Source organism: Aythya fuligula, chromosome 2 (genome assembly GCF_009819795.1).
Source record: "Aythya fuligula isolate bAytFul2 chromosome 2, bAytFul2.pri, whole genome shotgun sequence".
NCBI classification, from domain to species: Eukaryota; Metazoa; Chordata; class Aves; order Anseriformes; family Anatidae; genus Aythya; species Aythya fuligula.
The window spans coordinates 55,133,805-55,155,391 of record NC_045560.1 but is presented as its reverse complement, the minus strand read 5'-3'; the positions used below and the strand labels follow the sequence as shown (position 1 = coordinate 55,155,391).

The following is a 21,587-nucleotide window of genomic DNA, read 5'->3' as shown; positions in this document are numbered from 1 at the left end:
ATGTATGAAATCTCCTATATTCCTATTTTAGAAAAGCACATCACTATATAGTTTTGTTATAAGCTAAGTATCACAAAACAAATAAACAAAAACCTCACACCACAAAAAACCTCAAACTTAGTACTTACTGTATCATATTAAAAAGTCATTGAAATACCTCCTTCCTTGTTTTTGATCACTGGACCTAGGCTGGATTTGCATTCAGGCAACCCAGTCTTTATCATTAGGTTAATGATGCTGCTGAAGATATTTCCAGGAGGTTGTTTGGAATAGGAAACATTATGCCATAAAATACTTAGTGATGCACAGTGAAATAGAGCTAGTATTGATGCAGTAACTATGGGTCCACTTTCTTTTTTACTAGCTGTAGTGTAAACTAGAAACACCAAAGGAAGTCAAAACAATGTGAAGGAAAGGTGAAAGGAAAAATTAAGCTCCACAAACTATTTGTGTTTTCTTGTCTTTCTGCATTTCAAGATTTTGGAAAGAAATCTTAATGCTCTTCATGCATTAAATTATGTATTTTTAATAAAAGATAAAAATCTGTGTGGTAGAGTAATATTTTAAATCTGGTATTATTCAGTGGGTTTTAATTAAAGTAGGCTTCAACTGTATCCTTTTCTTGCTTTTCTGTCAGGGTGGTACGGGATACATAGACTGGATGTTTGATATACTGGTCTTCTGGAGATTTGGGCTGTTGTATGCTTAGATGTTTGGTTTCCTTTTCCTCTGAGCTACATCATACTTTATCATGTAATGAATTATGAAAAACCTTGCCAAAGAAATAAATACTGGCAGAAGCAATCCAAAATAAACATCTCCCATAGGAAGTGGGAATTCTCCATCACTTTCAATCTTGAAAACTACAACTGGAAATATTTTTGAAGAATACATTGTCATTTTAACAGAAGTTATTGGCTTGGTGTAGAGATTATTGGAAGACGTTCTTCCCTACTTTCTTGTACTGATTTCTTATATGACTCAAAAATCTTGAGGATAATTTTCCTCAGACTTAAGGGAAAAGCAAGTTCACCTCAATATGAGACCAAAGAAGGGGAAAATTTCAGACCAAGAAGAATGTTTCTGAGACTGAAAGCAGGCAGATTTAGATAAACTTTTTTGCAGCTTCACTGATGGTGTTTGTGCTTAAGAAACTCTTACGGTGTATGGATCAATAGAGAACAACAAATATTGGTCAGATTATGTCTATGCTTTCATTTTAGTTCCCCCTTTTTGGTTGAAAGATATGAATACACATTGAAGTGACAGGAATTGTATGAAGTGCTCTTTTCTGTAAGTGAGGGTGAATTAAAACACTTCACTTACCCCTCAGTACAGCAGCAAAGAGTTATAGAAACATTCTACAGTGATGCAGGGAGGCTGGTTTTGTGCAAAACTAAGCAGTCAGCTCAAGTGCCACTAATTAAATTCACAGTTATGAAACCAAAGTCTAGCAGTCACACAGTACAGTTAGCTCCGATGCTTTTTGGAATAGCAAGACATATATACATACATATATATATTTGCATCTGAATTTATGCAGATATTTATTTGCATAGTCCCCAAAATGAGGGATGAGATTGTTCTACTCTTAAATTACAGAAAAAGTTCTTAACTATTTACGGTGTCAAAGTTTGAGAGAAAAGCTATGCAAATAAGTTTTGGATAGTGAAACAATAGGGTTGCTGTGCATCAGGAAACTCTGGATGACGGATCAACCACCACAGAGCTCAGAAATGTGTAGATTTGAGAATCTCAGGAGCCTGCTGTTCAAGGTCGGTTGTGTTCACTGTTTTAACCTGACTCCGTAAATAATTTCATCACTCCCTAGCAATTCTTTTACCTCAGGGGACCCAGTGGGAGAAATACTTTCGGTATTTTTCCCTACAGTGTTTACCAGCAATAGGATCTGAGGGAATGGCATGAAGGTGTGTTGGGGAGGTTCATGTTGGATATCAGGAAAAGGTTCTTCACTGAGAGTGATCGGGCACTGGAACATTCTCCCTAGGGAAGTAGCACACCAAGCCTGCTGGAGTTCAAGAAGTATTTCAACAATTCTCTCAGACATATGGTTTGATTTCTGGATTTGAACTTGATGATCCTTGGGAGTCCCTTCCAACTTGGGTTATGGTATGATCCTAGAATCCTATGAGCTCTGGAGCACTAATAGACTACTTTGTCTACTTAAGAAAACAACCTCACACTTGAATGGTCAACCCAACTTACTTTTTCATGGTAGACATGGAATACAGTGAAAACGTGACTCTATAGAAGTTATGTTGATAAAATGACACAACATGGTAAGTAACAGTATGAAGAGAGTAGTGCATGTAGCATCAAGACAAGATGGATTTGCATGGTGGGGTTTTTAGTTGTCTGGTCAGAATGTGAAAAAAACATTTTCCCAGGCCTTCTGTGTTGGCAGTATCTTCATTTAAATGTTCTGCCTGTCAAAGGAACAAGAAACTTTCATGTCTTCAAGTATCTCACGGTTTTAAAGACTTCCTCAGGAGGGAGTGTGCTGTGACCCTCGTCTGTGAAACTTATATGGGTCATTTCCCCTTCACAAGGTTATTTAAAAGAAAATAAGAGAAAAAGTCACTTAACCTCTCTTGGGCTATTCTAGAGAAGCAGATTAGAGTCCTTATTTGCCTTGAGGGACTGGTGTTTTACACTCATTCACAGGTGGATAGGCATAAAGTCAGTATGGTGCTGACCTTACGTTTCCTTATTATAGGGAAACTCTATGTTCCATCACATTTTATTTTGTCTTTTCCTGCCTCTTCAGTTAATGACAGGCAGCTGAGTTGCAATAATGAGTACCCATTACATCAAATACGTGCTTCAAGGGTGATCAGATGCTAGTGTCAGACAGGTCCTGGATATGCATACTGCTTTGGTGGAGATCAGTGTTCTTACATAGACTGGGAGAGTGTCTCTCCACTGTAGTTGCAAGTTGGATGTCTTTTTTGGGGGAGTAAATCTGAACTGTATTGCCTCATTTATTCATGTACCTTTTCCATTAATTACACAGCAGACACATTTCACAGTTATCTCGGGCAGAGAGGGATTGTCGTGTACTTCAGTTGCTCTGGCAACATTATCTGAGAGAAGGGGATGGCTGTGTGACAGGTCCTGGCACAGGACTGCTGTTGGGGTGACACTGTACTCAGTGTGATGTTGATTTCTGTTTCTGGCTTTAGACAAATTTCCAGTTCCATCATTATTTCCATAGTTGATTTGAAGTGGAGATTGCAGTAGTAGTTCCTCACAAGGATATAATGAACTTGAAGTGCAGACATTTAGGGGAGAAAACAAGGTTTTCACCTCCTTTTGCTAAAAGCATATTTATCTTTGATCATAAATAAGAGCTATGATTTGGTTGGTGAAGAGATAATAAATCTGTGTGACTATCACTGTATCCCAAGACCCCAAAGACTAGGTCTCTCAGAAGTTTAGATGAAAATGAGCATAAGGTTTTTGCAAGGCCTGTAGATACATCCTGAATAGCATTCCTTCCTAAATACCCTGGGAACAGGGAGCAGAAGAGAATACAACCAGAGATGGTTTGGATTTGTTAGGAAAAGCTGTTCTTATCATTTCTCCAGGCAGTAGCCTATAGCACTTCATGAGGAGCATCATCCTCTGGAATCTTCTGGCCACTATACATTAGGTCATAGTCCCTGTAATGTCTGTCTAATAACTGTCATGTCTAAACATTTTAAACAGTTTCTAGTGCCATGAATTTCTTTCTACTATGGAAGCAAATATACTGTTCTTATTCTTCTTCAGTTTTATGCTCTGGGAGGATCTTGAGTTACAATTTCCTTCAAGGAGCACATTGATTTATACCACTCTATTAAAACAGTGTGAAGAGAATTTACTTCAAGCAAATGGTTCTGCTTTTGGAATATTTAGTTCATCTACTGTCTGAAGATCAGTGGTTGTAAAAAATACCATTTTATATTTCAGTTACACAATGCTTCATCAAAAACATCATAATTGGACAGGAAAGAGTTGAAGAAAACATTTGGCATTTCACATTGAGCCACATGACTTCCATGTAATGCAGATCTAAATATTTGGATGATTGCTAAAAAGTATCTCTCCTAAGTCTGTTGTTGAAATGGTATGCTTTATTTAAATTAAACTATTTATTTAAATACTGCATACTGGCTATATATTTATTTAAATAAAGAAAGCATACTGGTTTCAAGCAAAATACTAGAAAACCCATCAAGCAACTCTGGGAGTAGATGTAGGCTGTTCAGAAAGTGTCAAGTACAATTTATATGCTGGCAGTAGAGCTTTAAGCACTTTACAAAGGAATGTGAAAGACATTTGTATTTCTTCTCTGAAAAATTCACAATTGAAGTATGAGTTCAGAATAATTGGCACGTTTCTTTGTAGTCACTGGAAAGCTGGGGAACTGAACCAACGTGAGACTGAGCAGTTGATGCCCTCAGTAACATTTCCTGTTGATTTGCACTGATGAAATGAAAAAGCTTAAATTGCTTCCTTTCATGCTTTTCTTGCTCTGCAGGAAGAAGACTCTAATGTCCAAAATTGTTAACTGTCGGAAATTACTTTACCAATTCAAAGGCAATAACATAATGCCTCAAACCATGATAAAGTGCAGCACTGAACTGCACATTTAGTTTTAAATATTACGTTTCTTTGACTAATGTCTTCCACACAGCTGACACAAGAAAAGAAATATAAAGTATTAAAAAGGTATCAGCATCAAATCAAGGAATAATTGTCCCCCAGGGCTCGGTGCTGGGGCCGGTCCTCTTTAATATTTTCATCGATGATCTGGACGAGGGCATCGAGTGCACCCTCAGTAAGTTCGCAGATGACACCAAGTTAGGTGCGTGTGTCGATCTGCTTGAGGGTAGGAAAGCTCTGCAGGAGGATCTGGATAGGCTGCACCGATGGGCTGAGGTCAACTGCATGAAGTTTAACAAGGCCAAGTGCCGGGTCCTGCACCTGGGGCGCAATAACCCCAAGCAGAGATACAGGCTGGGAGAGGAATGGTTGGAAAGCTGCCAGGCAGAGAAGGACCTGGGAGTGATGGTTGATAGTCGGCTGAATATGAGCCAGCAGTGTGCTCAGGTGGACAAGAAGGCCAACGGCATCCTGGCTTGTATCAGGAACAGCGTGACCAGCAGGGCTAGGGAGGTGATCGTCCCCCTGTACTCAGCTCTGGTGAGGCCGCACCTCGAGTACTGTGTTCAGTTTTGGGCCCCTCGCTACAAGAAGGACATGGAGGTGCTTGAGCGGGTGCAGAGAAGGGCGACGAAGCTGGTGAGGGGCCTGGAGAACAAGTCCTACGAGGAGCGGCTGAGGGAGCTGGGCTTGTTCAGCCTGGAGAAGAGGAGGCTCAGGGGTGACCTTATCGCTCTTTTTAGGTACCTCAAGGGAGGCTGTAGCGAGGTGGGGGTTGGCCTGTTCTCCCACGTGCCTGGTGACAGGACGAGGGGGAATGGGTTTAAGTTGAGCCAGGGGAGTTTTAGGTTAGATGTTAGGAAGAAATTCTTCACTGAAAGGGTTGTGAGGCACTGGAACAGGCTGCCCAGGGAAGTGGTGGAGTCACCATCCCTGGAAGTCTTCAAAAGACGCTTAGATGTAAAGCTTAGGGATATGGTTTAGTGGAGGGCTGTTAGTGTTAGGTTGGAGGTTGGACTCGATGACCTTGAGGTCTCTTCCAACCTAGAAATTCTGTGATTCTGTGATTCTGTGATAATGCAAAGCTGACTTCTGTGTTAGCCTTCGTCGCTGGGTAACTTCCTGGGCATAGAGAAACTTCTTTAAGTTTCCAGGTTGTACCTTAGCCAAAACCAGCTGCATCAGTTAACTCTTTCTCTTCTGTCTACATTCCTTTAACAGACCTGGGAAACTGTTAACATGGATTAAAAAAGAAAACAAACAAACAAACAAAAAACAGAACTACATGTATTTGTCCCACACGAGATCTCCCACTCACTGTCAGCACTGAGAAAATTCCTGAGTTTTCCTTTTGAGTTCAGCCCAGTAAAAATCTTTTCATATGTGCCACATTGCATGCTCACATCCCCTAGTTAGCCCAATGTTCCTTCCCAAAACCAGATTGCTTTGTAGTGTGTTACTGACATGTAGGAGGAGTCAGAGAGCTGGGATGATACTATACTTTGCTGATGCACCAACAGATTGATCTACCCTGCTGTTTACCTTGCACCTGCATATCCATGTGCTGATACAGGCATGTTTCTTTTGGGGACAATTTTGAATGCAAGTTTGACACTTTTTTTTTTTCCAAGTACTATATTTATTGCAAGCTTCTGTTTATTTCCAGCATCCTTCCTTTGTGTTGGATTCCTGTCATCGCTTGGCTCCATGAACTTCAGTTGCCTCATTTCCTCTGCTGCTTTCACACTATATGGTGATGTTCCTGTGTCCTGTCCTTGTCCACCCTCCCTGTCCTGGTCCTTTTATAAGGAGAAGTGTCAAAAGTACAGTTAGTAACTGAGAACAAAAGGTAACCTTCTGAGTCATATATATTGTAGTGAGGATTATTTAAAGATTAGCAGGTGGGACTTCAGTTTTTGTACCAATAGCATTATTTTTCCTTTCGTACTTTTACAGCACCTCCTAGACTTGAAACAATGCAGACATTCATGTTAGTTTCCTCTTAGAGGGTGGGCCACCTGAGAAGATGTGGTTTATTTTGCTGTAAGAATGTGCTTATATTTCACTGCATAGTGGGTAGAGGTACCCAGCTGGACCACTTTTTGAATGATGACGGTGAAACAAGTGAGCAAGTTCAATTGCAGTTACCTTGCAGGGTGGGGAGACCTGGCATGTGCTGTCAGGGAGTGGGAGAGCAGGGCTGGCCTTGGGTGGTAGATCAGGGGGCTGCAGGTGGTGCAGAGCTGTTGGGAAGGCTCAGGGTCAAGTGAAGTGAAGGCTCTGGGAATATCTTTGACTTGCTTATGTCCTTGCATAACAGAGCAGAAAAAAAAATACATAGGGAGATGCAAACATTTTGAAATTCTAACTTATCCTAAAGGGGGAAGTATTTTTCTAATTAGCTTAACCAGGTGGTAAATTAATATATGATGTATCTATGTATTTTAAAAGGTTAGGTTTGCTTTTACAGCCTTTTCCCAACATGTTCTCACCTGTAACTTCCTGTTGTTTGTTTCTTGTGCTGTAGGGTTTGAATCACGTTCATTAAGATTGGGTAGAAGGCTGGACTTTGCTTGCCTATTGCTCACGTGCTTGTCAGGACTGTCAGCACATTATAAATCCCCTGAACAGCCTCACCAGGTCCCCCTGAACCCTGTGTATGGGTCTGGGGAGCCACATTCACTGATGTGCACCATAGGTGGTCTGGCCCTAGCACATGTTCTGGCTTGCTGGCAAGCTTTCCTGTATGCATTGTGAACCAAAGTAGTGACTCACTTTGTCTCCCATTCTGCCTCTGGCACTATTTCCTCATTTATGTCCTTGCTCCCTGGTTTGTCCCCTGCAATGCTGGGGCTGTTGGCGCAGCATGTTATCCACTCACAGCTCTGCCTACCTGGCTCAGGCTGGGGGGCAGCATCCCATTGGCAAGGGTGACCTGCACCATGGTCACCCCAACTTGTCCCTCTCACACAGCCCTGCTCCTGCTGCTCCCTGATAAATGCCCTGCCAATGCTGTGCATAATCAGCCTGGCAATTGTGAGTGGTCCCTGTGCTTTGCCTGTGACAGCTTGCTTCAGAATGGACAGTCCTCAACAATTTTTGCTTCCCTGAGTGTGTTTCAGGCTTTTTCTCTTAGCATAAGTTTATGCTTTGCACATCTATGTATAAATTTAATGCTAAATTATCACTGTTACCTCTGTTGAGGGTTTAACGTCCTGGTGGGATTAGCTGGAATAAGAAATGGGCTCAGAGAAGTGATTCCACATATTAAAAAAAATAACCCAGAGCTGCAATTTGTGGGAGTATGAAGTAGGCCTAAAAAGACAGTAAGGATAAAGACTTAGATCCATAAGCATGGGCTGCAGCATGGAGAGGACCAGCCAGATGCCTAAGGCACTTGAGCGAGGTGTATGGTGTGGATCCTGGGAGCAATATGACTTTACGCTTTCACAGCCCTTTGTGAAGCTAACACTGGTGAGACTCTTCTCTTTGAGCTGTAGGCAGTGGCATGGCAGGTTTTAAGCTAAATCTGTTTCAGTAACCTGGTTGTCATGTCTGCTTTCGCTTTTGGTAGATGGTCAGCATATGCCAGCGTCAGATCCTTGGTGAGCTGAGATGATTGAAACTCAATGAATGCACTTACATGCTAACTAAGGATCATCCCATTTTCTCCCAACAGCTGGTGCAGCAAGCCTTAGATTGTAGCTGGAGGTGCGGAAAGATACGTTTTTTTCATGTTTCTCTTGCTGTCAGGACATATTTCTGCTCTGGAGCTCCGTGGCCATATTCTAATTAACTATACTTCTGCCTTCCTTCCAGCACTGTGCTTGAGCTGGCATTACAAGCCTGTGTGCTCTAACATAATGCAAAATTGTAATAGAGAGGTGGTATGTTCATCTGCCTTTAGGAAATGCTTACTGTGATAGTTGCCTGAAGGTAGGTATGGAGGTTATACAGAGAAGGTATAAGAAGTTTGACAAAATATATTTGAAGGTTTGTCTTACAGTCCTCTTATTCAAAGGTTGTCATTGGGAAACTCTTTATTTTTTTCTCCCAAGACACCCCATCACCACAAAAAGTTGTGGTAAAGTGAGGGGTGAGATAAAAGTGGATCCCAAGTTACCCCAGATGTGAACTGGCTCCTGGCGCCTTCTGTCTGCCAGGAAGTCCCAGGAGGGCTCAGGTATAGGCTTGTCATAAGCTTTCCCATCAAGTTTCAGGACTGCTCAGGCTCTTCATAATCTGAGGTGTCTTGAACACATACATTTGAAAATTCTCCCATACAGGGCTTGTAGAGAGCTCTTTGGAAGGCAGACACATGACATTTATATTTTCTTTCTGTATTTATACAGACTCCAGTGCAGTGAGGTTCTTGAGCTCATAAATGCCCATGACAACAGATAAAGAAATCTTACCCAAGCTGTAACCAATATTATTGTGGTGTAATAGGGTACTTGTTGACATTGTGTCAGAACATAAATGAAGTAATTTCCACATGAATTTTTTATTAGATTAGATACCATAACGTGTCTGTGCATTCCTGCAAGAAAACTTGTAACAGCATAACTTTAGGTTTAAATAAAAGATTGCTGAATTTACTGGCTATGCAACAGGTAACTTTATGTAACATTTAAATAAACACCTGGAAGAACTTTAGTACAGTTCTGTAAGGTTGATTTGCTCAGTATTTAAAACTAGATTTATAAAATAATGTGGACTAATGAGATTTGGTCAGTATGACAAAATATATTAATAGAATTTTCAAGTCTATTCTGCATCTCCAACAACTTACAGGTGCACGATTGAAGAGCAACAGATGTAATTTCAAACTGTGGTTTTAATTGCTGTTATGAACTGTGTGTCAGAGCAGTTCTTACATAGTAATGTGCTGCTATTAATAAAACTTAAGATTCTGGAGAAAAGTAGATAATTGTTTAGTGGGTAACTCCCAATGCTGGTCTGATGTCTAGAAATGTAGTTATAAATTATATCATGGTGACTGGCAGGATCCTCTTTAAAAAGAGATATAGAAGGAAGTGGGGTATTGACTTGAGGTTCAACTTGAAGTCAGTATTTATTTTTATTTTTATTTTTATTTTATTTTATTTATTTTTATTATTTATTTTTATTTTTATTTTATTTTTATTTTTATTTTTTATTTTTATTTTATTTTATTTTTATTTTATTTTTATTTTTATTTTTATTTTTATTTTTTATTTTTATTTTTTTATTTTTATTTTGGTGAAAAACATGATGGAGAAGAAATACATTTATGGATCAGACCACAGAAATTTCAAAAATTTCAAATCTGATTGTATACCAGACAACATATGTGTAAGAGTACACTGCTGTAATTGCTGATGAAAAACTGCACAGTGGTCAGATAAAACAAGAATTACTTCATGTCTATTTTGAGGAAGTATTGGAGCTTCTCAAAAATAGTTTTATCTATTTTGTCAGTAATTGCAGCATTCACAAGAAATGTTAAGGCAAGGGAAATTAATATTCTGACACTTCCTTCTTATATACTTATACAAGGTCTTCAGAATTATTATTACAAAATGATTAGTGTAACATGCAGTAGGATGTACAAACAGCAATCCAAAGGTTGTTTCTGATCTATGAAATAGTTGTGATGTAAAGGCTATAAGCCTCTGAGAAAAAAGTAGCAATGAATAATAACAGTATATTAGAAAAATAAACTTAAAGAAGTATTTATCTATCTCACAGCAAATCAAGTTTCTACACTTGAAACATTATAGACCAGTTTCCCTCTTATGTATCCTAATGGTGAATTTCCATATTGCTGTGGATCCCATTCTGACTTTCTTTTTTAATGTAAAAATGGTGTCTGTTTACAGAAGGATAGTATAGATAATAAGAGGCTGCAATATAGGTCTAGGATAAGTGTTTTTTTCTCTCTCTTTTTTTTTTTTTTTATCTTTTGTACAAGATTTTGAAGTAGATTGCTAATAAAAGCTTGTTAGATTTTTTTTTTTTTTTTGGTTTTCTTATTTTCTACTACTTTATCATAGTTTACTTATCTTTTTCTTAAGAAAGGCTCTTCAAACCTATTTTTCCTCATCTGTACTGGTGCTTTCCTTCACCTTTCTCAGGCTCCAAGTTGATGGTCTTGTAGTATGATTCCACTAACACTAGGAGCAATCATATCTTCTATTACAGTATATGGAGAAAATGGAAGGCCATTGCTGTAATCTATTATTGACATGATTTAACATGCAGGCAACTACTACAGTTAAACTGAACGTCCCTTTTGTTGGTTCAGGTAGGAGTGTATCAGGATGTATTTTGGCAACTGTTTATTTTGAGACTATGGCGACATCTTCTTGCAGCAGTGACCCACTCATTTTCCCATGTCTTACCTGGTAATGATGTATGTTGGTATCAGTCTTTCAAGAAATAAACTGAACTTCACCATTCCTAAAAAGGGCTGCCTGAAGGTTTTTTTTTTTTTTTTTTTTTTTTTTGTGAAAATTGTCACAACCAACGAATTATAGTCTAGTGATTAAATCTTTGTTATGAGTTGAACATCTGAGAGCAAAGAATACAATGAGGCTTGAGCACCATAGCATGTGTCAGTGTTTATTGTTGTTTTACCCTTATCTGAATCTGTGTGAACTCCTTTGGTTTAGTATAGGTGTGAAACATTCTGTGCTACTCTGTTTGTATCAGATCAGAAAGAGCAAAAAGGAAGTTTTTCGGTGACCAGGGGAATCTGTGATGAGACCACAAATCTGTGAGCCTTTATTCTGTACACATCTTCTTTTACTGGTTCTCTCTCATTGTAAATTGTGTTTCATTTACCTCACCAAGGTCTTGTGAGGATCACTGCAGCAATAACTATGAAGGATTTAGATATCAGTGGTAGGAAATAATATAGTAGGAATTGCAGGTGCAGTCTGTGGTCATCAAGGGGACCATGTATGATAGTGCATCTAGGTAATTTCCTAAGAACGGGTGGGTTTGGCTTTCCTCATAGAGTGTGCGCTTTAAATTCGATCTTCAGTTTTCTAGACTTGATAAAGCACATTTTCAAGTACAGATTAAAGAAAAAAACTATGCAGGGCATCAAGTATATTTACTAATATAATAACTAATGCCCTTGGAAAAAAAAAAAAAGGCCTTATTTATGAAAGAGATACGGCCATCAGAGTGTATAATAATATTTCATCTGCGTGTTTAAATGCAAAAAAAAATTCTGATACATGGATTCCTGCTCTTCACAGTTTCAGTACATTCTGGTTCATTGGTAACTAACAGAGATTATTGCTTGTCTGGAATAACAATATATTCCTGGTAAGGACCAAAATTTTTCTCAGATGTATGTATGTAACAGTTCACTTTTAGCAGTTGAGAGCTTGGCATATTTCAGTGAAGGCAAAGAATCAATATGATTCGGACTGATATTCTGCGACATATATCTTGGTTTATTTTATTGGAGTGACATGCTGGTTCTGAAAAAGGAGCAGGAGGCAACCATCTGTGTGAAATTACTCATTTCATTTCTGATGTAAGGTTAACACTAAATATTTGCCAGCTTTTTTTTTTTTTTTTTTTTTTTTTTTTTTTTTTTTTCAGTAGGAGATCAAAAATAATTGAAGCCACATCCCTCTTAGCTATGTTTGTGACATCCGTGAAATCCAAAGTGTGGCTGGAGCTGTGCTAACACAGTGGGCTTCTGTTAATTTCATCCATCTGGAAGTAGTGCAAATTGATGAGCAGAAGACTATCTTTGTTAGAATAGTGTGTGTTTCCCTTTGGATGCTCTTCTGACATACCTGGGTTAACATGACATCTGCATGAAACGCTTAGGGTTTTATAACACTTTTTTTTTTTTTTTTTTTTTCAAAATGCATGGCTCCTTTGTGTAAAAGGTGGAGAACATGAAGCACAGGATTACATTTCCAAATGCACAGGGAACACATTTTTCATGAGGATTCATGATGAGGGTGGTGAGGCACTGGAACAGCTTACCCAGAGAAGCTGTGAATGCCCCAACCCTGGAAGTTTTCAAGGCCAGGTTGGATGGGGCTTTGGGCAACCTGATCTAATGGGAGGTGTCCCTGCCCAGGACAGGGTTAGTGAAACTTTGATCTTTAAGGTCCCTTCCAACCCCAAACTATTCTGTGAATCTGTGCTTGCTTAACTTTAATAGCAGAGGGATTTTTATGTACTTTACAGTTTAGAATGTGCAGTTGACCTACATTTCAGGTAGATGCTTTAGCTTCTCCAGCTCTTTCATGTTAGTAGTCTCAAGAAACTAAAATAAAAATGTTGCTGTTCCTAATTGTTTACACTGGAAATTACAGGAAAGAGTGGTATAGACAGACCCATAACAAGTCTGTATGAGTCTCCCATTTAAAGGATAGATAAATAGTGACTTAAAACATAAAGTTCTCTAAGTACTCATTTTTCCTTTCAGACTTACTCTTTAATAAAACCAAAACTAATGTTCAAATTAACATTTTGAATATTCTGATATTCTGTTGAACCACGAATTATGTTCAAGTTTGCTTGTATCTACATTAATTCTTTTAGATGATAGAATGAAACTATCTAACTGATCTCTTTCTTTTCCCCCTTCTAGTTAATGGTCTAATGACACTTGGATTAGCAGGTGAGGGATTAGCAGGTGAGTTTTACTTCTAAAATTCAAAACTTACAAATTTCTGTTTTGTCAGTGACAGCCATTTGAGAAGCACTTTATTTTATCTCATTTCAATTATTCAACCTTCAAGCATTTTTTTATAGTCAGTCTTGTCCACTGGCTGTATGAACAGAGAGTGTTTCAGTATTCTGTAAAGGTCAGTCTCAATAGAGATGGCAAAATTGTAAAATTATTCATAATTTTGAATCCCTTTGGCCAGGGATTTAGACAGACTAGTATGTTGTCCTATTGTTACTGTCAAATGTCTCTATCAGAGCTTCTCTTACAACTCTGCAAAATACTGAAGCTCTAAAGAGAGCAAACCAAAAATACCAAGGCTATGGAAAATTCACTTTAAATACTCCATTGAGAAAGAGCTGGAGTAAATTGTCAGTATACATTACATAATGGAGAAGAAACTTGTATTCTGTTCAATTTATAGGATTATAAATCAAGTGATAGTTGGCAGTTTAGATTGCCCTGCTAGGAAACTCTGCATTGCCTAACTTTTGTCCAAGCATCAATGCAGGATTTAAGTTGTCAGACATACAACTATTATATCTGGTTTTGAATTCTGTCCAGCTTTAATATTCATCTGCACATCTAGCATTGCAAAGTGTAATTTATAACTGCTGCAGCTGCCAGATGAATTTGTGGGAATTCTTAAATAAAAAGGTTCATAGTATCATGTTAACTTCCAGAGGATAAAATTACACTCTCCTTATTTCATAATTGTCACCATTTTTGTCACTATTGATTAACTGTAGATCTGATTTTTTTCTGATGTTGACAAAGGCTTAGTGTCAGCCATGAGAGCTATGCCAGTCAGATGTACTGAAGGAAGTATGGGCAGATGTAAAGGGTTTATTCAGATGGTGCCATTTTATTAGTCATTTGTACACCTGGACAATGAATACTGTTTGTGGCCAGTATGAAACTGTAGGCTTAGGGTCTCAGGTTTAGGATGGACTGTCTAGTTATGAATGTGCTGTTGTTTGAAAGCTTGTTTTCATGCTTTCAACAGATATGATAGCTGTCTCTTGATTTACATGTGGAATTAGTGAGTCAGTGACTTCACCATCTGAAGTAAGCTGTGATAGCTTGAGTTAAATCAAAAGGAGCTCCTGTCTGGGCTCTGAAGGAGCTGTCATCTTCATGAGTGGGATACATAACATGCACTTGAAGCTGTTTTACAGTCACACATCCCATTTTGAATGGAGATGTTCAAGTTTCTGATTGACAGGTTAGTCTTGATAGGAAGTATGAAACCAACCAAGCCTCAGTACACTGTTGAGAGTGAGGGCTATGTCTGACTTCTCTTTAAGTGAAGACTCGCATACTTCACCTGACTGTGTTTGGCCAACACAATATAAAATTAGAACATAATTAGAAAAGAGGGAGAAGTTGGGAGAAACTTTGATTATCATTGTGAAATTTCCTGACAGCCTTAAGTTATTAGTATTTGTTATTTATGTAGCAACTGTGAATGAAGTAACTGAAGCTGAGGAAAGAGATAGAGAAAATGAAAACCATAAAGCAGTATTTGGTTGTCAAGTAGGCAAGCAAGTAAGATTCCTTTTTTCATGGAAGAAGGTAGGATATCAGGTTCTCTGGAGCAGCAGAGAATGAAGTGGGAAAAAAGCCACCAAATCTTTTCAGCAATGATGGGATCTTACTTTCAAACTAATTAATACAAGGAAAAGAAATGGAATGTTAGGTTTAGGTTTCCAACAGAAAGAGGCAAGCAGAATTATGTGAGTTTGCAAATTATGCGTTTGTGCTTCTTCTATTCCAATATTTGGCATTTAAGGTGCTTTCTTATCTTACCTAGGTGCACATCAACAGACTAGACCCTGCAATGAATCTCTGATGTTAGAAAAGTTGCCTGCCTGTGGAAAATTCTTTGAAGAGATGATGAAGAAAGTGGACTCCAAAAAATGGTGCAACTTGACAGAATTTATCAAGTAAGAGTTTGAGTTTTGATAGTTCTCACTATACAACAATATTTGTCCTTATGAACAAACAAACAAAAAAACCCTGATGATCTCAAATACTTAGAACAGTGAACAGCATAATACCTATTAAGGATGTGCAAGTTCTCTAAAACAGAATAGTTTGGACATCCCTATTTTATTCCTCACATATAACAGGCTAGGCTTGCCAAATTTGGGCAGTTTTTTCAGGAAAAAATTCTACTCTACTCAACATCAATTATATTGTATTCAGTGAAAGGTGTTTTTGTCTTAGCCATTCGCTCGCCTTCATGTTGTCATTCAGTTATGACAACAGTGAAAATTCATGATAATACTTCATCAAGGAATAATTCCATTAACACTCCTTTCTTCAGCTTTTTATGTCAGAGCACCTTTCACAACAATTTATGTTTGGTGCTGGATAGCTTTATCACATAATGGGAGCCAGGATTTATTGTTATCCCTAACACATGTAAAATATTTATGTTCCAGACAAATTAAAATCCTCCTATATTTGGTTCCCACTAGCATAGGGCTAAGCTGTAGCTCCTAAGTCCCTGCAATGTGGCCCCATGAACACAGGTAGACCCATTTAACTCAAGTGTGCATAATAGAGCACATTAATGAAAACTAACTAGTGAGTTAATCAACACTAGCTGGTATTATTTTTACCTCAGGCAGTTGTTTTTATATTTACTTTATATTTCATTGCATTTTAGACAAATGTTACTTATATCCATGTTTTTTTTTTTTTTTTCTTTTTCTTTTTTCTTTTTCTTTTAAATTACTAAAGCAATGTCCTTTTAAAATCATGTAAGTCTGTTTTCCTCTGTGCAGTTCCCTCTTCTGATTTCCTTCTCAGTAAGAAGACAATAACATTTCTTCATACACCAATTCAGAAATCCACCTCTTGTATGAAACTATCCTGTCCAAATGTAAAATTATGTGTTGTATTGAAACTGCTGCAGTTTGTTTCTATGCCTGCCAGATAGCATGAAGAGTGAGTGCATTTTGTTTGAGTGACTATAGCACTGCAAGACTGACAGCAGTGAGGTTATCTTATCTTTATTTCTGTTTTGTAGTTGCTGGAGCTATTTAGACATCTCTCTACAAAGCTGCACACTTCAAACTGTACTCTGTAGGAAACTCACAGGGCTTGTGTAATTTGTGGCATTTTTGGCTTTGTGGAGCATCAGCTTCTTCGATGCATGTCTGCTCATGCATAATGCTTGGTTTTTGGAAGCGCTGAGTACCCTTCACACCAACTGAAATCAGAGGAAACTGCAGGTGTTCAGCACTTCAGAAAACAAGAGTCTAATGAATTAGCTCTGGTGTGATACAAGATAGCCTAATGCAGAACATCCTACTGGATTTGAAACTGCACTGGTGCTGTTTTGGGTGCTGCTCTCAAGGCAGGGCAGTCACAAGGTAGATGCTGCCACACCTGCCCCAGCTACATTCTTGTCTCATATTAGCTCTGATCTTTTCTCCTATGTAGTATCACCTCATGTGTATTATGCAAGATCTTAACCAGCTGATAGACATGATAAGTAATGAAATGTACTTCAGTGCTATGTGTTAAACAGTTCCCTATGTTTCCCTATGACTGATATCCATGTTGAAAAGTTCCACCTGTTGACAGTATTTCATAATTTAATCTTACAACTTAGACGTTTTTCCCTTAGGACTTTTATTTGCACACGGTGGGTGACTTTACAACCTTTCAGCCTTTTAAAGGGTAAAGTCTTGAAGCTCATGGCATTGAGTGAAAGATGCATTCATGAATTTCCCCTCTAGCTGTGGGAAAGAGCATCAGGAGTTAAGGGAAGTAGGCCCTTCTTGTCCAGCTAGCAAAAATTGCATTGAAATCTGCCAGCGGCATCTGTATACAAAGAAAAAGTCTTGCAATACAGGTACTGCAAGTACAAATACCTCTATGTTATAGAGCAATAATTTTAATGTTGCAACTCATAGAATTATAGAATGAGTTGGATTGTACTCATCTAAGTAAAAAAGTAATTTTACTTATTTTGAAGGAAGCACCGTAGTTTTGCCCTGTTTGATCTCCTTTACAAATGTATTATAATCATGAAACTGAGTTCTTTGGTGATATCTTGTTCATATTGGTAAGTATCCTTAACTAATGGGATTAATTGCAGGAGAGAAGGATGCTTACAGGAGTCAAAGTATTAGACTGCCTTTGTTAATGCAGGTGAAAAAGCAAGCAGCTTTTTACACACCTTGTGCTAAGATTTCTTCAAGAGTTTAAGTATTCTGGTGCAAGATTTTTCCAAGGTTTGGAGGACTGATGTTTCTGAATTCTCTTGACATTCAATTAGTTAAGAACCCTTTGATAGGGTTAAAAATGCCTTTGTTCTTTGTGATAGTACTTCCCCTTTGGTGTTATTTTCATTGCCTGTACGAGAAAATTCCTGCTGTTTTTTTCCTAAAATTACCTGTCAGTCTGAAGGTTTCCTCATTTTTCCTCATATGCAGCACTGGAAGAAGAATGCCATCAATTATTCTGCATTATTTCACTGCTTGGCCAAACAGTCATGAGAGAGATTTCAGTGACTTCAATTTGTTGTCACTTAATTTTACTGCAAGATTTTCTGACAGTTCTGTTACTTATTTCCCAATTTCATTCTTAACAAACTTGTATTCTTTAAAAACCACACTTTTGGCTAGTTTTAAAGAGATGATGCTGTCATATATGGCAACTGGTACTGGAAAACAAAATGGGACTTTTAATCTCTGAAACTGACCCTAATCTTGCTGAAAATATATAGCAATCACATATCAACTGCAAAACATCAGGATACCAAGTAACATCTTACAGAAGCACTGTCTAGTAACATTTTCTCCATCAATTTTCCTATTTTTCTGTGAGGATTCATACAGAAATTAGGATACGCATTCTCTGGGTCATATTGTCAAAAGTTTTTGAAAGCTTAAATATATTAAGGGTGCAAGTGGGGTTTTCAAATATTTTCAAATTGTTTAGACACATGGGTTTCAATGGTTCATGTTTGGACACTGGAATATGAAGGGCAACCAGAAAATAGAAAAGTAACCTCCATGCCTCTTTTAATTAAAAATAATAATAATAAAAAAAAAAAGCCTGGAGACTGACAAAAGGGAAGGGGATTGGTCATTTCCAGTTTTGTTGATGCTTTTACGTTATTTACAAATAGCTCTGAAGATAAAAACATGAGTAGGTAGTTAAAATGGTGGGGAATTATAGTATACAACTGAACAATCTGGTTGATTGATTGGCTGCTGTGGTAGCAAACACTATACAAATATAGGAAATACAGATCTACATGGCATGTCAATGCTAAAAACTTTAGTACCAATTTGTACTGAAAAGTGACATATATAAAGAGCTTTGATTAATTAGAAGCTTTTACTTAGTGTATGATATCAAGCTTTGCTAGATTAATACGTGCTATTGGTTAATCTTGCACTGCATTTCTTAAAGACAAAGAGCTGTACTACTTTTTTTCACAAGGACTCATCCAGTAATTTGATTCAAAGAGAACATTCACTAAAAAAAACTGTCCAAAAAAAATGGTATTGTAGCACAGTCCTGTCACCTTTCCTGATTTTACATCATTATCATCTCTAGAAATTAAATATTTTTAGTGGTAGTGATAGGGCTAATGGCATTTACATACTCGTGTTATTTATGTACTCCTTTTGTTCACAGATCACCAGGCACCTCTGTTCAGAAGTATGTGGATTTCCCATTGATTTGGGCTTGTTTATTTTTTTTCTGCAATTAAAAGACTAAAAATACAAAGAAATAAATAATCAAGGGGTCACTCCTGGAAAAATGAAGATGGCCACAATGTAGCTATTTAGGTATAAGCCATCTCCTTTCTCTAATTCAGCTGTTAGAGTTATGTTGTTATGTTAATTTTATTGAGCTGCCAGAAGCATGCCTTTTTAAGCAAAAGATGCATGTTGTGTTTTGGAGACACTGAGAAGCAAATGTCACTAAAGAGTGCAATCCTATAACCATCATTTAAGCAAATGTATTGGGAAAGAAAAAAGAGGGCAGGATGCTGCATGATTCTGGACAGTAAAAGATACAGTGAAGAGAGTATCCTTATGTTTCCCATTAGAGCTGACCAATTTTTCCAATGTAATTAGGGACAGTGGTGACAGATGAGTCCAGAAAATGATCATCCTTCAAAGAAATTCCTTTCAGCAAAGACAAATGGATGCCTACTTGTTTTCTATGTGTCTTTTGCTGCACAGTTACTCATCTTGTATCCTTACACATCTTGTCACTCCGAAAATCCTCTCTTAAACTGAATTTCAGGAGAAGCATGACAACTTGGAGTTTTAAGGAGCACATCCCCAAACTAATTTCTCATGGATAAAAAAGAAAACTATAGAGTGCTTTTCTTTTTAAGCTGAATCAATAAATGAAATAACAATTCATAAATTAATATCTAAAAGACTGTTATGAAATTCCCAGTGTTTGAATCTGCTGACTGTTTCCTGAGGGGGCAGACCAGTCTCATTTATTTGGTATTGGACTGAAATTGAGAAATAAAGGATTTGATTGTTATCTGTATTGTCTGTGTTAGTCATGTGTCATCTGTTTCAGTGTAAGGCATTCTGTTATTTGAAGCCTGTATTACTGTTGCAACAGTCATTTTCTTGCAACAGTCACATACCTGTTTCCCTGGGAGCTCCCAGCCAATCATTCTGTGTTTGCCAGCAGTGGAGTAGTAGGCTAGGAATGAAACAGCAATTTATGTTTTGGAAGAGAGTTCTGACAGAGTAGTATATGTAAGGAGAAGGTTTTTTTTTTTTTTTAATAAGTTATAAATAATAATTTTTATTTTTATTTTTATTTTATTTGTTATTTCAGCAAAATAATTAATTGCAACGGACTTGTTCCTGCTGTTCCTATGTTTCTTTTGACCCCATCATGTCTATGATGTAAAGAGACCCTCAGTTTTGCTGAGATATGGCACAGCTTTATGACACCTGGAAGATGTTAAAATTCTGATTTTTCTAAAGTCTTAAATTTGAGTCCTTAGCATGAGAGGAGAGGGAAAAATTTGTCTTTAGCTACACGTCCAAAGCTGACAGATTGCAAGTAAACATGTATCTGACTATGCTTTTCTATGCTTTGGCATGAGCATGGTCTGAGGTCCATCCCCACCCTGATCAATTGTTTTCTTTTCAATACAGCCTCAGTGTAGTTTTCTGAGAACCCTTTACATCAAAAATGAATTGCATAAACAGAAGCAATAGGCTTCATTCCCACTGAAATTTTCTAAGAAGATCCACCCATGTTCTGTACAGATGTTTAAGATTTGAAAAAGGAAGTAAGGAAAAAATATGTATATGACTAGAGCCAAATTTGGTCTAATCTTCTGAAAAAATAATCCTAAAGCTGTTGCTCAATTTTAAAGGTAATATAAATTTTGCCTATTCAAGTTTGACCTAACTAAGCTAATTATAGAAGTGACTAGTTTGCAAAGAAACATAGTCAAATATTAAAAGAAAGCCAGTTGGCATTAATATAAATGGGAAAACAAACTGTAGAAGGAAACAAGATGATATTTTATGCCCCCAGTTCCAAAATCTTTGAGCTAATAACTTCTCTTGATTGAAGTGGGGCAAATGCCCTCCAAACTGAGACATTTTCTTGGTCAGTTGTGAAAGTTTTCTTCATCTTTCCTACTGACTGCTGCAAGAAGTCTCATCCAGATGCTGACTGGTGATCACATCCAGCTGCTCATGTCAAAAAATCTCTAAAAGGGGAATATGATGTGAAAATCTTAGAAAATCAGTGGATTTGTTTTGCAGCTAAGGCGAGGGACTGATTCAAGTGAGCTAATTATGTTTCACAATAACGTATCTCATACTTAGAAATTGGATACCTTAGGCTCATTCTTTTCAACATCATCAGAGAAACATAAATTCTGGATTTCTGCATTTGTATTTCTCACATAAAAGATGGAAAAGAACAAAAATGATTGGTAAAGCAGGAGTATACTGTAAGTAAAGACCAACTTGTTGAAACACTGAGTGCATGTCTCTGGTGTGAGTGATGGCTCTTGCTCCAGTATAGACCTGGTCACCTACATACCTACATCTAACACTAGCAGGGAACCCCTGAATGAGAAGAGCCAGTTATTAGGAAACACTGGCTGTGGGGCCCTGAGGTGGAAGTGAGGCTTGCTGGAGCTGAACCTTTGAACATCCAGCATGTGTGTGATTTTAGAACCAGAATAGTACTGATTTGAAAGGAG

General features: G+C 37.7%; 1 protein-coding gene across 3 annotated transcripts in view; it reads left to right on the top strand.

The window, feature by feature from the left end:
• Positions 1 to 21,587, top strand: part of RAMP3 (receptor activity modifying protein 3) — a 52,318-nt gene that overhangs the window by 5,984 nt on the left and 24,747 nt on the right. The window contains exons 1-3 of one of the 3 annotated variants that reach the window (XM_032182909.1): positions 6,498 to 6,517; positions 13,277 to 13,321; positions 15,168 to 15,300. In XM_032182909.1, the coding sequence (XP_032038800.1) occupies positions 13,288 to 13,321; positions 15,168 to 15,300 (167 nt within the window). In that variant the 5' untranslated portion in view covers positions 6,498 to 6,517; positions 13,277 to 13,287. Of the gene's footprint in view, positions 1 to 6,497; positions 6,518 to 13,276; positions 13,322 to 15,167; positions 15,301 to 21,587 lie in introns of those variants that run through there. The other 2 variants (XM_032182908.1, XM_032182907.1) reach the window with 2 other exon arrangements.